The sequence below is a fragment of the Neolamprologus multifasciatus genome, chromosome 20 (assembly GCF_963576455.1).
Source record: "Neolamprologus multifasciatus chromosome 20, fNeoMul1.2, whole genome shotgun sequence".
In the NCBI taxonomy this organism is placed as follows: domain Eukaryota; kingdom Metazoa; phylum Chordata; class Actinopteri; order Cichliformes; family Cichlidae; genus Neolamprologus; species Neolamprologus multifasciatus.
This window is the reverse complement of record NC_140458.1, coordinates 9,400,278-9,414,876: the sequence shown is the minus strand read 5'-3', so window position 1 is coordinate 9,414,876 and position 14,599 is coordinate 9,400,278. Positions and strand designations below refer to the sequence as shown.

The following is a 14,599-nucleotide window of genomic DNA, read 5'->3' as shown; positions in this document are numbered from 1 at the left end:
TACCTGGAAATAATACATTTCTTAAAATTATTGGCAGTGTAATTTCTTCCTGTGAAAACCTGAATTGTATCAACTACAAAGTGTTCATATCATCCCCCTAGATACCCTTGCACTTTGAGAATTTTGTTCTTGACAAGCTCTTAAATCTTACTTACTTAGGCTCCTTACTAAGGTATTTCACGGCATGTACAATAAAATACGGGCCGTATTATGAAGTCCAATCAACAATCTTTGCATAATTTCATATTTTTATCACAATGGGTTATACTTTAGATTTTCTTACCATCTCAACCACTGCTACAACTGGACTGGCATTAAATTACACTGACAGCTGTTCATACTGAATGGCAAAACGTTCCCCAGTGTGGTGGAATTAAAATGGCCTAAACTCTAACGAACATAATGTATCACAGACTGAGTCTTCGATGAATTCAGGCTTGGAGAGAGGGAATTTGGAGAAGCCATCTTGAAATAATAATTCCCACCTGATTGTCTCTAAAGAGGTTTCAATAAATACGCATGCAGCCTGTCTTTCCAGCGCTGGCATTTATGACATTAATATGCTATTTCCAGCAGCAGGCGCATAGCCAGGCCGAACCAAATAGAACAAGGGGGAGCCGCAGGATTATACCAACTTATCAACACATTTAGGGCATGGAAACCCGGTAGGTCAGTGCTAAAATTAGGGGCTGGTGCTTCCACGACAGCAGCCAAACTGCCGTGCATAAAGTCATGTAAAACCAGGGGATACACTATCACAAGGGCTGGCAGTAAAGACCATGTTTCCATGGGTGACATTTAACGCCACACGTTGACTGAAGAGGCACTGTGCGTTACGCAGCGACAGCGCTGGATCATCACTGACCACAGCTGCGCAATTCATGAGTATTTGGTAGCTCTTTAGAGACGCCATATGTAGTCTTCGGCTCCTTTGAGTGTTTACATCTGTAAAAATAATTTTAAAAAAATGTCTTTTTTGACCATACCAAGCCAAGAGGGTCTTTTTAAAACGATAAAAACAGGCAGATCAGGCGAGGACGCAGATAGTAGGTCACCAATGGACGCGGAAGATAACCAGAATGATGACGATGATGATGATGACACCGAGGACGTCCGCTTCATCCCAAGATGCTCCCCGGTACCCAGAAAGCGAGGTGCGTCAATTTTCGATGAGACCGCTGAGTATATGCGGATCCACTTGGCGCTGTCCGCCGGGAAGAGAGTGTCATTTGCCGACACAACAGGTGGGGATTTGGTGGATGTGAAGGAATTTGTTGCCTTTGATTCGGACGATGAAGACTCTATTGCAAAGTGGGACGAAGAGGAGGCAAAGTATCGGAATCCTGAGCGAGAGCCGATCTATCATGTGCTCCCAGAGTTTCATGCACCCACCGGTAATGCTCTGCTGCAGGCTGTGCGCACCAATAAAGTGGAGGTTGAGCAGATGTCTCCAGCTGAGAACGATCCTCTCGCCTTCACAGGGGTAATACGAGTGCTGAACATTTCCTTCCACAAAGCAGTTTATGTCAGATCGACAATGGACAATTGGGCCACTTACTTTGATCACCCAGCAGAGTATGTCCCGGGATCTCACGATGGAGAAACTGACAAGTTCTCCTTCAAGCTGTCTTTTGCGCCACCTTATACCACACATGGCTCTCGCATTGAGTTCGTTGTACGCTATGAAACCTCTGATGGTGATTACTGGGCTAATAACTCCTCTATGAACTATGTGGTAACTCTGCTCCTGACCTATGAAGATGATTCAGCTCATACAAACATCAACACACAGGAAACGAAAAGTATCCTGAAACCTCCAAAAGCTTACAGGTACATTTCCTGTCACACTTGTCAGTTAGACACCCCAGAGGACAAAGACTTAGAAGGGTATTTGTGTAATATTTTGCCCAATCTCTGCCTCCCATGCCTTTTATCCGAAACATCCACAGAATTATAAGGTCACCATCAAGCCTCAGTTAGTTTAAGGTCTTCAAAAGCGGTCCATCCTATTAATCAGAAGAGAAATGCGGATGCTCATAGACCAAAAAGGTTTTAATTTCTATATTAGTTATGTAATTATAAAAAAAGATATGGATGCCACAAAGGTAGGGGCTGTGCAACAGCTACAAAACTATACCTGCTTACTAATTCACTGAGAGGTTTATGCCTGGAATGAGTATTCAGCTCAATGTAGTGGTTCTGCCCAGAGAGTGCATCTAGCCCAGAAAGAACTCAAACAGAGCAGGCTTTCATAAGAAAAGTGGTTCGGTCTGTTGCATAATCAAACTACAAGGACAACAGGAAAGCTACCTAGATGAGTTCTCAAAGTTTTCCCATTACTAGTTTTACCTTTTACAATTACAGCCTGTAGCAAGGTACAGAAAGAGATTTTTTTTGGAAGAACATTCCCTGCTCAGTGTATCAATCACCCAGCGGTGTCTGAGGCATTCAGAATAGGAAAAGGGCAGGTGTCGTTTTCAGCCGTGGCGTTTCCCTGCACTAAAATTTACCTCTGACCTTTTCTATTGGAGTCATCAGGGAAGCAAAACCATTTCAAAGGAACGGATTGGCTCCTCTCCCTTTTGTAATTAAAGGCTGGCACACAGACCCTTCTTGCTTCATTCGCTACTCCATTAAACTCAGCTAATCCCCTGATTTACTGTAATATCAACATGAAAGTGTGTGATAAATCTCACAATGTTAAAGCTTGGGCAGCACAAGCAATAGTTGCTTGTGTTGCCCAAGCTTGTGAGGACATGTAAAAGCAGTAAGCTGAATATAAAGTGATGTAGTTGTCATGTAGGTATCCACTGCAGCTGTTTGGAGGAAGGAAGGCACCAGATGGGTTGTTAGGGATGGATGAGTCACTGATTGAATAGAAGTTGGTTTGGGAGTGGAATCTGTATCAATCTCCCACCATAACAGCCACTACAGGTTGATTAAGTGCTTTGAAGTCAGCTGATAATTGGATTTTTAACATATTAACAAGGCAGCCAGTAAGATGAAAGGTTATTATGGGAGAAAACAAGTCTAGACATGCAAATTTATTACATACAATTGAAATTAACTACATTTAGCCAAAACATTTCCACCTGAAGTAACAGATATCAAATATTAAACACCTGTGTGGAGTAGCGATGTCCTTTTGATTCAGTGTCATCTGCCTTGAGCACTACGAGTTGCTGAGTTTTGCTCGAGTTTTACTCGAGTTTGGGGCTGAATTAGTCGAGCTTTCGTCTTGACCCGAGTCAAACAGTGTCAAATCTGAAGATCGGCCCTTAAGTAGTGCTAACAGAATCAGCTCTATTACTTTATCTACATTAGTCTTTAATGTACAACACACCCACACAAAAAGATCAAGCACTATTTATTCTGTCAGGTTAAGATCGGGGTTTGGACTAGACATGTGACTGAGGTGTCTTCTTGGGCCAGATGAATCTCTCAGAGTTACTTCTCAAATCTTGAAAGGAATAATGGAAAGATTAAAGGGAAATATTTTCCTTATTTTTGCTCATAACACTGTTACAATAGCCAGAGTTTTACATTTTTGGTAGTAATCCATATGAACCAAATATACGAAGCAGGTTTCAGACAGGTATAAAGGACAGACTTTTAGTCAGTATTTCTGAATTAATTTTGGATCTGTATGATTTTTGACCCACTTGCCATTCATAATAAGCTTGGCTTAAAGAAGGACAAGCTTGAAGAGCTTGTTTTAGGTAGCAGAAGAAGCTTCACCAAGTCCCAGAATGATGGAAAGCTACTCTAGCAGAGTGCAAGAATAAAAATATGGAGCTGGAATAAATCTCTTTTAATATCTGCTTGTTTATTTTTTTCCAAAAATTCCAAAGGATTTATTTAGCTCGCTATTCATGAGGGCGTGGTGCTAGCGTTAATTTATTCAAAAACCCAAAACAAACAAACAAATAAACAAACAAAGTGCTTGGAGTTTCTCAAATTACCAAATTTAGGTCATCAATTCAGCAAGAATGTGTATCAAATCTTTTTCGGATTATAAATCAGCCTCTCTCAGCTAAAATTGGATACGGGGAACAAACAGCTTCTGTAGCTCTTGTCACATGCTCATCACATGTCTTGACCTTTCATTTCTTTTGGCATCCTATGCTGGACTCTTGGCAATGTTGCATCCCCCTAATCTCTAGCGAGAACAGTCTTCAGAGACCCTTTCTATTTCGTGATTTTGATCACTTTTCATTAGTGTCAGATAGGCATGGATTATGTAATGAACTAATATACATTTATTCTACTTAAGTCAATGTCTTCTCCTGTAATTTTGATCACCAGAATTATATTTGATACATCAACTTTGATATTGAATATGACTTTTAATGGATTGGCTTGTGCTTGTACTTACCATTGGTGAACGAAATTCCAATTTCTATCCTGCCATCCTTGTTAATGAAACGCTCATCTAGTCCAGGATTGCAGGAACTATACAAAACGAGCAATATAATACAAAGAGATAGTCTGTGTTCAATGAAAAAAAGGTACCTAAACGCATTTGCAGCTTAACCGCATTAACAATGAACAAGTGTAATTATCTAGAGCAGGTGTTGATGATGGTGCATATACACATTTAGCATTTATAGCTCAAAATGATCTTTAAATATTAACAACACAAAAATAGTAAGGTCTGACCCATCGTCTGGAATCTACTCAGGCTTCAGTCAGACTAAAAATGACTGCATACTCCTTCTTACACTACATATTTTTACTATGTACAATTACGTTGTTTGTGTCTTGGCAGACAAAGCCTCTGCGCAGTGTTGCTTTGTGCGTGTATACAATAATAAACACATTTACATTTGCATCTAAAGTGTGCACTACTCAATGGTTTTGTCACGTCTTCATGTATTTCTTATAACCCAAATTTCTCTCATCTCTTTCAGTATGAACAATGATTCAGAGGATGAACTGGAAAAGGAAGAAGGTACAGAATGAATACATTTGTACACACTCACTAGTAAGGCAAAAATAAATAATCTAATATATGCTGTATTATTACTTGATTATATGATTTAAAGTTATGTGGAGATTTTTTACTATACTTTTATAAAGCGCAAGGACTATTAAAATGGGTTAAAATGGATATAAGACTATCCTGTTTCATAGTGGGGATATCACAAGTTCACTCCAGCTCAGATTTGAACTGTTTATTTATATAGATTGCTTTGGCAGTTATTGCCTACATTTGGAGATATGCGTTGATAAAATGTTTACCTTCTCTTAGATAAAATAGGACTAAAGGGAAAATGCTTTCTGCTCCAAAAAAATAAAAATTGAAACATTCAGCAGCAATGTCTTTTTCAATAAATCATGACCTAGTTACTGAAGAAAATAAAAAATCCACAAACCTTTTGTGAGCAGTTTCATGCCAGAAATCTTTTCTTTCAACAGTCTAAATCCACCAGTCAATAGAAGTGTGCAGCTAGTTAACACTTGAGACACCATTAATGTTTCCATGCTGTCACAAGCACGAGACTGTTCAGTTCAGTTCAGTTATTATTTTTATTGTGCCAAATCCCAACAACAGTTGCCTCACGGCACTTATTATTGTAAGGTTAAAGCCCCGCAATAATACAGAGAAAGCACCAACAATCAGATGAGTCCCTATGGGCAAACATTTGGGGGCAGTGGGAAGGAAAAACCCCCTTTAAACAGAATGAAACTGAATGAACCAGGCTCGGTGAGGGGCGGCCATCTGCTATGACTGGTTGGGTGTGAGGGGAGGAAGATTCAGAAACAGACCCTTCTACTGTGATTTTCACACATAACGTTCTGAAGATGAGTTTCATTTAATTCCCTTAGATTATTGATTATATAAGTGGGCACACTATAATATAAATTGCACTAGAGAGCAGAGGAAAAAGTCACAAACATGTCAGTTCCTACATTTGCCACAATCCAGCTCAGTGCCAACACATATCATTATTAGGTAAATGTTCCTACCACCAGGTAGACTTACCCAAGAGTCACAGAGGTATTTACCCAGGCTAAAAAAATACATATTTTATTTTTTGGGATTAACATAACTTACTAAACACATTCTCATAACTCCTTCATCCGGTTTACAATTACAGAAGAAGCAGGGACTTCTGAGGCTCGTCCGGGACTTCTCCGGCCTACGCCTGTGTGTCCCGTCATTGTAAAGCCGGAGATTGATGTAGAGGTAAGAGTAAAGTAAAAGAATGGGGATTGTAAGCCACCAGGAGGAGTACTGATTCATCCTTCAAAAGTTTAAAACAGTCCGTTTTGATTGGAACTTGCTCCTATGTTGGCTCACCTGCCAAGAGAGGACAGGATTGGTTAAAATGATCTTTATCTGCATGCAATTTTTGACAAATTCACATTTAACAGGTTAGCAGGCTAAGTGCTTTATCCCTCTAGACAAGCCATGTATCTAATAAAACATAACAAACATGTTTGATCAACTTTTGACCCTTATCACCATTGGCTTGGTTGTTTGTGTTGTTCACAGCTCATTGAAGCTTCAGCAACAACTTAGGTAACGTCTCGCTTCTCACTGCTGTATGTCTCTTTTTCAGTTTCTCATCATATTCATGAAGCATGCTGTTCAAGTTTGTGCACACTTTAATTTGAATTCACATCTCTTGTACTTTTAAGTAACTCAGGACACTAATATTTTTTTTACCCACATGTGATTACATCTAATATCCTCTATGCTTCCATTGTTTGAAACAGTACTGATGTCCACTGTTGTGCTGCGATGTATTGTCAGCTTTCTTTATGTGGAAATTTTTGCTGATATTTGTGTTAGATTGCACACAGTGGTGCACAAAAAAGGAAAACTGAACCACTGTAACCATGCTGATATCTTCAAAGGAAGCGTTTACAGTTTCGTTGCTTTCTTGCAGAAAGTTAGATTAAAAAATGAAAGAAAATAAAGAAAATAAAGAAAATTCACAAATATAAAGAAAAGCCCAAGTATATTGTGCATTCATGTGGGATAATAATAACAAAAAAGATTTCCCCCAGTGGGAAGTCATTCTTTTGAGATTGTAGTGCTGTAGTTTTTAAACATGTTCATGAAATCTTCAAGTATCTTATCATTAAAACTCGCTGGTAACTTTATGAGGTATACTTTCTGCAAATATCTAATCAGTTAATCACATAGCAGCAACACAACTTAGGCATGTACACAAGATGGCCAAGATGTTCTGCTTAAGCATCAGAATGGGGGGAAAGCCACTCTGAATGTAGCATGGTTGTTGATGGTATTTCAGAGAACTGCTGATTTTCATGGATTTTCCAACATAACCATTTCTAGTGATTTTAGAGATGGATCAAAAAAAGAGAAACTATCCAGTGATAATGCAAATAACCACTCTTTAAAACCAAGGCATGCACAAAACACCTGAATGGACAGTGCATTGAATCTTGAAGCAGATGGTCTACAGCAGCAGAAGACCGCACCAGGTGCCACATATGTCAGCTAACAATGACAGAAACAGGAAACTGAGAGAAATCTGGACAAATGTTGTCAGGTCTACTGTTGTTGTTTATGCCAAATTTTGCCATAAACAACACGAAAGCATCCTGCCTTGTATCATCAGCTCAGCTGGTGGCGATGGTCCTGCAATGGTGTGGAACAGCAAGATTCATGTAATGGATTTGTGATGCTATTGTGTCGATGTGGATGAAAATTTCCGAGGAATGTTTCCAGCACCTTTTTGAATATATGGCATGAAGAATTAGGGTAGTTCTAAAGGCAAAAGGAGGTATACCTAATAAAGTGGTCAGTGGGTATATATTCATCTGACTTGCTGCACAATTAACATGAAGACTGAAAACATGGCAATGGAGCAAAAATGCTTCAGTGGAAATCGATATACCAGCTTCCATAATAACTGTGTATTTTAGAAGGGAAAGTTTAATTAGTTCTGCATAACATAAAAAAATTCTCACACTCCACGTCCTAACAGAATAACATGATAACGTGTGATCTGATATTAATATCTCACAATACCACAAAAGTGTCTGTTACGCTGTCCTGGCTCATTCTCGTGTTTCACCTCAGCGATCACATGCATGCTTTTTCCTTTTGGCAGAACATTTAAAAAAAAAAAACACAAATAAAGGTGGACATCATTTCCCATCATTCCTTGTATCATTCCGTAGGTTTTGAGAATCTGGGCTTTATAATTCCCAACAAACTGATACCCCAACTTTTGTATAATACATTAAAGTTACACAAAGGCATTAACACACTGATCTCATTAGCACTCCTATATTTGAATTGATGGTTTCCCTGAAGCTTTTTAGTCATAGATTGTTGGTGATCTTAAATGATTCAGCTGCACATTTTACAGAAAATCAACAATAAAATTCTTTTAAGTCAAATTAAAAACCTTCTTGGAAAGCAGAATCCATTTTTTGGATTAACTGAACAAATATTGCATTATACACAATTATATGCGTATGTATGATTTTTGTGAAATAGAAAAATCTAGTTACTTTCTGCTGACTAAAACCCACCTGCCCTATCTCAGCTGTTACCGTCTTCATATTTTGTGTGTCCAGCTTTTGCATATGTTCTTCTTGGTGCTGTTTTTCTTGTCTGTCTTTTGGTTTTATATTGCAATGATTTCATCTCAATATGACCTTGAATGTTTGTCAGGGCAGCCTCATAGCAGGGGAAACTCCTTTTCCATTATTTGCTAATGGCTATTTTCCTTTTTTGAATAAAATCCTGTTAAAATGTAAATAAGTATTTTTTAGGCATTACATTTGGTCCAGTCCCTGCTGTTCAAACAGCCACCCTCACTTCAGTATGTGTAAACGTGGGAAAACTTGAGGAGAAAATAATTAAGAAAATTGAACCGATCCAATTTTCTTCTCCTTTGGATTCACTTGTGCCGTGTGGAGTTCACTTAAAGGAAGGAATATTTAAACTACATTTGTTGTTTTGCCCTCCTGGGAGCGAAATTCGAGGGAAGGAGAGGGTTTTTTTCCCCCATAATTTAAAAAAAAAGATTCAAGTCCACCTCTTCATACTGCTCATGAGTTGTTTGCATTTCCTCACAGCTAAAACTTCTGCATGAGTTCCTTTTCACAGAAAAGCATTGGTATGCAGTATAATGCTTTTCTTCCCTCAGCGTGCAATGTTAATGTGGAATACAAATGTTCCTCCTTTGTCTCCTAGCTATCACTGTTGTCTTGCTGTTTTACTTCAGCAGATCGCAGCTCACCCGTCTGGTCCCTTTGTCCCACCCAACCAAGAGCTTCCATCTGACGATGGCACGCTGTCCGCTCACACTGTATTCCCAGGTGAACAGTTTCCTTCTATGTCTTCCGAAACCACACATCAAACTAATTCATCCTTTGTACTCTGTGCCAGCGAATCAGTCCAGCCAAATAAGTCACAGCCTTTACCCAGACTCCACTGTGAATTAGGCAACCAGACGTCTGAGCAGCGCGTAGACAGTAGTCCCTCTACGCCGCCGCCTGCCTCACATCCTTTTCTGCAACGAGACTCCAAACCCAGATCAGACATCTCCCAGACTGGCAGAGAGGAAATCCCTTTAGAACCATCTTCCATGTGTCTTCCTGCCACAGAGACAACAACAGGAGAGGATGGAGCTGGAGAAAAACCAGCCAGTCATCCTTGCCTTGAACTGCCTGCTGATCGTGCCTGTACTCCCAGTGTGACACAGGGCTTTGAGCGAGACGTTGCTGTGGGAATGAGTGAACCTGTTGAAGGATTATCAGAAAGTTCCAGCAGGTCTGCAGCAAATCATGAAGCCAGTACGCCTGCACTTTTGTCTCCCATGGCTGAGACTCAGACATCTCTGAAAGCAGAAGGTGAAGCTCTACCATCACCCGAGCTTCCAGAGAACACCTCAGTGAGTACGGGTGTCACTGAGGTGAGTGAAAACGTAGCTCAGTCTGTCTCAGCCTTGGAAGAGAAGGAAGAAGCTGCACATATTTCCCCCGATACGTCATTAGAGAATGAACCAAGCACAGCGTCAGGGTTTTCCGAGCCCCAGTCTGAGCATAACAGAAACAGGAATCTTCTGCCATCTGTCATATTTCTGAGTGGAGTTGTTTCCCTCTCGATAGTGTTGCAGGAACCCACTGCCCTCTTCCTAATTGGACTAATTTTCATTTTGTGCCGTTGGTGATTTTACCCCAAATCTTCTGTCAAGCTAAGTGCCTTTTCATGGTTTTAAAATAAGCCATCAAGCTAAGCAACATGCACACAAAGTCCTCTTGAAGTTATGCTTATTTCATACAAAGTCAAATAGAAGGAGAAAGTAATTATATTATAATATATTTTCGTACACATTGTGTTTTCTATCGATATAATAATAATCACCCCATTTGTACAACATTGTGAACCTAGTATTAAAGCACAATGTAGTATTAGAGCTGTTTTGTAAGTGATCACTAATGACCTTTTCTTGTCATGTGGAGAGTCTCTGTGGTGTTATGTTCTAGTTTATTTAGTCACTATCACAATGCACTTTCACTGTTGTCAATGTAGCAAAGCCTGTTGTTTAAGGACTTTGACTTTTGTGAATTTCAAGTTGTTATCACTTCAAAAATGAAACAAAAGAACAACAGAAAGATTACCCTAGTGGTAAATATAAGAGACTTACTATAAAAATGGGATTTTGTTTACAAAATGCAAAAGAAAAACATGGTCATGTGTGTGTGTTTTTGCCTTAATACTTAGTGAAAACAAGACGGAAATGGTAGCCGCTTGAGTGACAGCAAAACAAGTGGAAAACTGTTCACCTCACCGTGGCACTTTTCACTTCACAGGTCTTCCTTCTCGCTCGTAAATGCATATTATTCTTGTTGTAGCGCAGCACTCAGCTCGTAACATAATAGACAATCTCACAGACAGACGGAGGCACTGATTGATACGTTTGGAGTGGTGAAAGTTTTTGCAGTGTATTGCCATTAAACATGGTCTCATATCCTGTACCACTTTGTGTCTTTGCTTATCTGTGTTTTTCTTTTCATGCAGTCTGCAGAACAAACACGAACAACACGACAGCTTTATGCACAGTAATGACACTGCAGTGCAGAACAGATCGCATTGAAGGCACTGACACACCTTTAAAATAACATCAGAGCCTTCAGCGCCTCCACAACTCGAGCGTGTTCAGCTTTGCTTGAAGTGGAAATACACAGACAGCAACATGAGCTGCGGATAGAAGCCAAAGGTCAGGCATTGCACTGAAGTCATGGTAGCTTATAGTATACACTGGCCACTGTAAGCTGAGCTCAGTGTTTGAAGGCTGAAAATTCTCTGAAAATCTCCTCGGATGTTATACGATAAGACGGCACCTCTCGTCAGGTCTACCTCTTCTTATATTTAGGACTTAGTCTTAATATTTTATCTTCATTTTTGGCCAAATAAAGCTTTAATAACTTTAAACTTTTGATCCTTGGATGTTAGGCACCCTGTGGATTATATGCAGATTACGCATTAGCCTTAAAACAGACGTATTCATCCAACCACATTTGTATTTTGCAGACTTCTGCAGGGAAAGTAGCAGGAGCGACTAATTTGTGTGGTGGTCACACACATGCAGGGTGGAAAACATTAAAAATTTAGGCAAATTCTGAAAGCTGTCCCAAGCAGGATAACTGGTGTGAATTTTATAAGACCCACCCTTTGGAATAATTACTGTTTTTTTCAGGTAGTCCATGTTAAGCAGTGATTTCAACAGGAGATCTGTGAGCGCTGTGGCAATATTAAGAAACAGCAGATAGAAGGGCATCGTTTTTCCACCCAGGGTGTGGCGTCACCCTCAGCTTGTTTGAACAGAGGTATTTCATCACGAGAAGCGATTGCAACAGCAGGAGTACCAGCTTTTATTTAAATATTGTCTGTGACAGTGAAATCCTCCAAGACAAGACAAATCGGATTTTCCATAATACCCCTCCTTTAACTTGTCATTGTACTCCTCCAAGCGTGGCCTGTGAATGTTTATTGGTTTTATCAGGTCCATCACAGTTATCATTTCACACATATTTGCCCGTTTAGTCCTTTTTTTATTTTTTTGTTCAGACATTTCCATTTCCCAGATCCACAGATTTCATTAAACCCCCTCAAAACATTTATTAAATGGAGGATAAAAACAAATGAAAAGAAATGCTTCGATGTTCAGTATTGTGCACTTATTTTTAGGCTGTACGCCTAAAGCTGTGAGCCTCTAATATGCAGTTGTCATTATTATTGACTGTTGTCCCTCAGAAGGCTTTTTAATATCATGCATCAGTGTTGTGAAAACATTTGAGCTTCTTTTCAACCAAAGGATCCATGATCCTAACACTTATAATAACTGTATTTCATGTCACCTCTGTTTAATATCAGAGAAAGGTAATATGCCTCATTAAATGGATACAAAAATTATAATTTATCATTTTCATTCGGCTTTGGTTTACTTGTACACTGGTGTTCAAAGACCCAGAACTTTATTCTGTAACAGATGATGGCAGAAACAGAAGGCCTTTTGCGAACTTCAGGTTGCCTTAATGTTTTACGTTTGGAAACACAAACTATCAGTTAAATATCTAACCTCAGCATTGTGCTGCTGTCAATGTTCAACTAAGCACTGTTTGTGCCTGGTGAACATTTAGTTCTGTTTATATGTTTGAAATTACAAACTGAAGCTTCTGATTACATTCATCTACATGCTGCGTTAGATTAAAGCTCATTATAAAATTAGCTACCTTTGCCTTCATAATTTAATTCATATTTTATTTTATCTGATGCACTTTTCTTTAAACACTGGGGTATTTCACATGGTTTTAACCTGTTGCTTTTGTTTGTTTTGTAATACAACTAAATAAAGTAATATAAATTGAAGGTTTTATGTCAAAAATATTTGACATGTATTTCCCATTCAGTATTATCAGCTTACATAGTTTGGCTGGTTAGCATGTTACCATTTTCAAAGGGCAGTTGATTTCACAATAAAATCTGGGACACTCATTGTGAGGCTAAAAACTCAAATTATTGTATTAATTATAATCAAATTATTTATTTGTATATTTATATTCAAACAGTAATGCTAACAAGGTCCTAAAGACAGAAAATTAGATTTCATGCAGTAACATGTAAAACTCTTTTTTTTTTAACTTAAACCCAAGTAGCTCATCATTACCATGAATGATGTAGAAAAAAAAAGCAGAATATACATTAGTAAAACTAACTAACATGTCAAACTGTGCATCCCAACTTTTGTTAATAATAAAAAATAAATAAAAGTTGATGAAACGTGTTTTTTTCCCAGCCGTAGTCGAGCATATATTTTTAACTGCAGATATTTCGCAAACAGAGGTGTGTCCAGAAGGGGGTTAGGGGTGGCACCAGTTATGACTGAAACTTCAGTTTAAAACCTTTCTCAGACATTTGAGTTAGTAAGTTAAACTTTTGCAATACCTGACTCAAAATTTTGACATAACAGCCAAAATTTTAACTCATGAGTGGCAATTTCAAGCTTCCATACAATAGAGCATGATTTTCAGCTCCTAAAAATAAAACTAGAAGCACAAACAACCAGACAAGCCAGTAAAAGCCTGGCAGATCCAAGAGGATATGATGCATTAGGTGATATTCATGGATTCTGTACTTCAGACAGTTCTTGACTGGAAATTATTTTCATCAATTATTAAAACAGTCCTTGTATTTAAAATTATGATAGTTTGTCTAAGTACTTTTGGTCCATTTAAATGGAGGAAAATGCATTAAAATGGCTTTAATTACTAAACAGTTAACAGATATGTGAGGGGCGGGAGCATGGGGTGGATGAGCTGAAATATAATTTGCCTTGAAACATAGTCCTAGTTACTGCTAATCTTACATCACCACTGGATGAGCGCATGGATAGGAACAGTAGAAATGTAACTAAATTAATTTCCTCAAGTACTTTACTAAGGTATAGGTTTAATGTAAAGTATTAAATCTTTAGTTTATAATTATTCTGTAGATTAACTGCATTATTATAGATCAACCTACCCTGCAATATATAAGTATTGAAAATAATCAACAACTGGAACATTAAAGAGAAATATATACACACATACATGATATGATCTCTGTCTAAATAAATAAATAAATCTGGGTAAATTCCCAGATGATTAAACATGCAACTATTTTGCTGGTAATACCTGAAATGAGTAAAGAAAATCAACAGCCTATTTATGCACGATAATTCATAATTTTATTGGGGAGGGGAGGGGGGGGGGCTTATATTGGTTGGGTCTGATCATTGGGGGGGGGGGGGGGTCATATCCCCCCTAACCCCCCTGGAAATTATGCCCCTGCCTACCAGCACCTTTACTTATTAATGTCTCAGAAATATTACTGTCAGTACTGGTGTCCTTTTATATTTATATTTACATTTGTATTTATATTTTTTCACATATCACCCTGGAAGCTAATGCAATACTTTGATTGACTCCTTGAATTAAAGCTGAAAGTCTGCACTTCAAATTACACTTTATGACCTAGCAATATATATATATATATATATATATATATATATATATGTGTGTGTGTGTGTGTGTGTGTGTGTGTGTGTGTGTGTGTGTGTGTGTG

At 38.5% G+C, this 14,599-nt stretch overlaps 1 protein-coding gene across 4 annotated transcripts; it reads left to right on the top strand.

Annotated features, from left to right (window-relative positions):
* The first annotated feature begins 629 nt into the window (after positions 1-629).
* LOC146494411 (protein phosphatase 1 regulatory subunit 3A) lies at positions 630-10,969 on the top strand. 4 transcript variants are annotated; one of them, XM_085146340.1, is made up of 5 exons: positions 630-1,830; positions 4,911-4,951; positions 6,102-6,190; positions 6,500-6,526; positions 9,216-9,354. In XM_085146340.1, exons 1-4 carry the CDS (start codon positions 968-970, stop codon positions 6,524-6,526), a joined length of 1,020 nt encoding a protein of 339 aa, XP_085002466.1. In that variant the 5' UTR covers positions 630-967; the 3' UTR covers positions 9,216-9,354. The 4 variants fall into 4 exon arrangements, with proteins under 4 accessions (XP_085002466.1, XP_085002465.1, XP_085002464.1 ...); XM_085146339.1 differs by having other exon boundaries at positions 9,219-9,353; XM_085146338.1 differs by lacking the exon at positions 6,500-6,526 and having other exon boundaries at positions 9,219-10,969.
* The last annotated feature ends 3,630 nt before the right edge of the window (positions 10,970-14,599 follow it).

Bases quoted from the DNA above. Each gene is read 5' to 3' on its own strand.
- LOC146494411 (XM_085146337.1), top strand. From the start codon at position 968: ATGTCTTTTTTGACCATACCAAGCCAAGAGGGTCTTTTTAAAACGATA. The intron at 4,952-6,101 runs GTACAGAATGAA...TTACAATTACAG, and splicing joins TGAACTGGAAAAGGAAGAAG to AAGAAGCAGGGACTTCTGAG. The intron at 6,191-9,215 runs GTAAGAGTAAAG...GTTTTACTTCAG, and splicing joins AGCCGGAGATTGATGTAGAG to CAGATCGCAGCTCACCCGTC.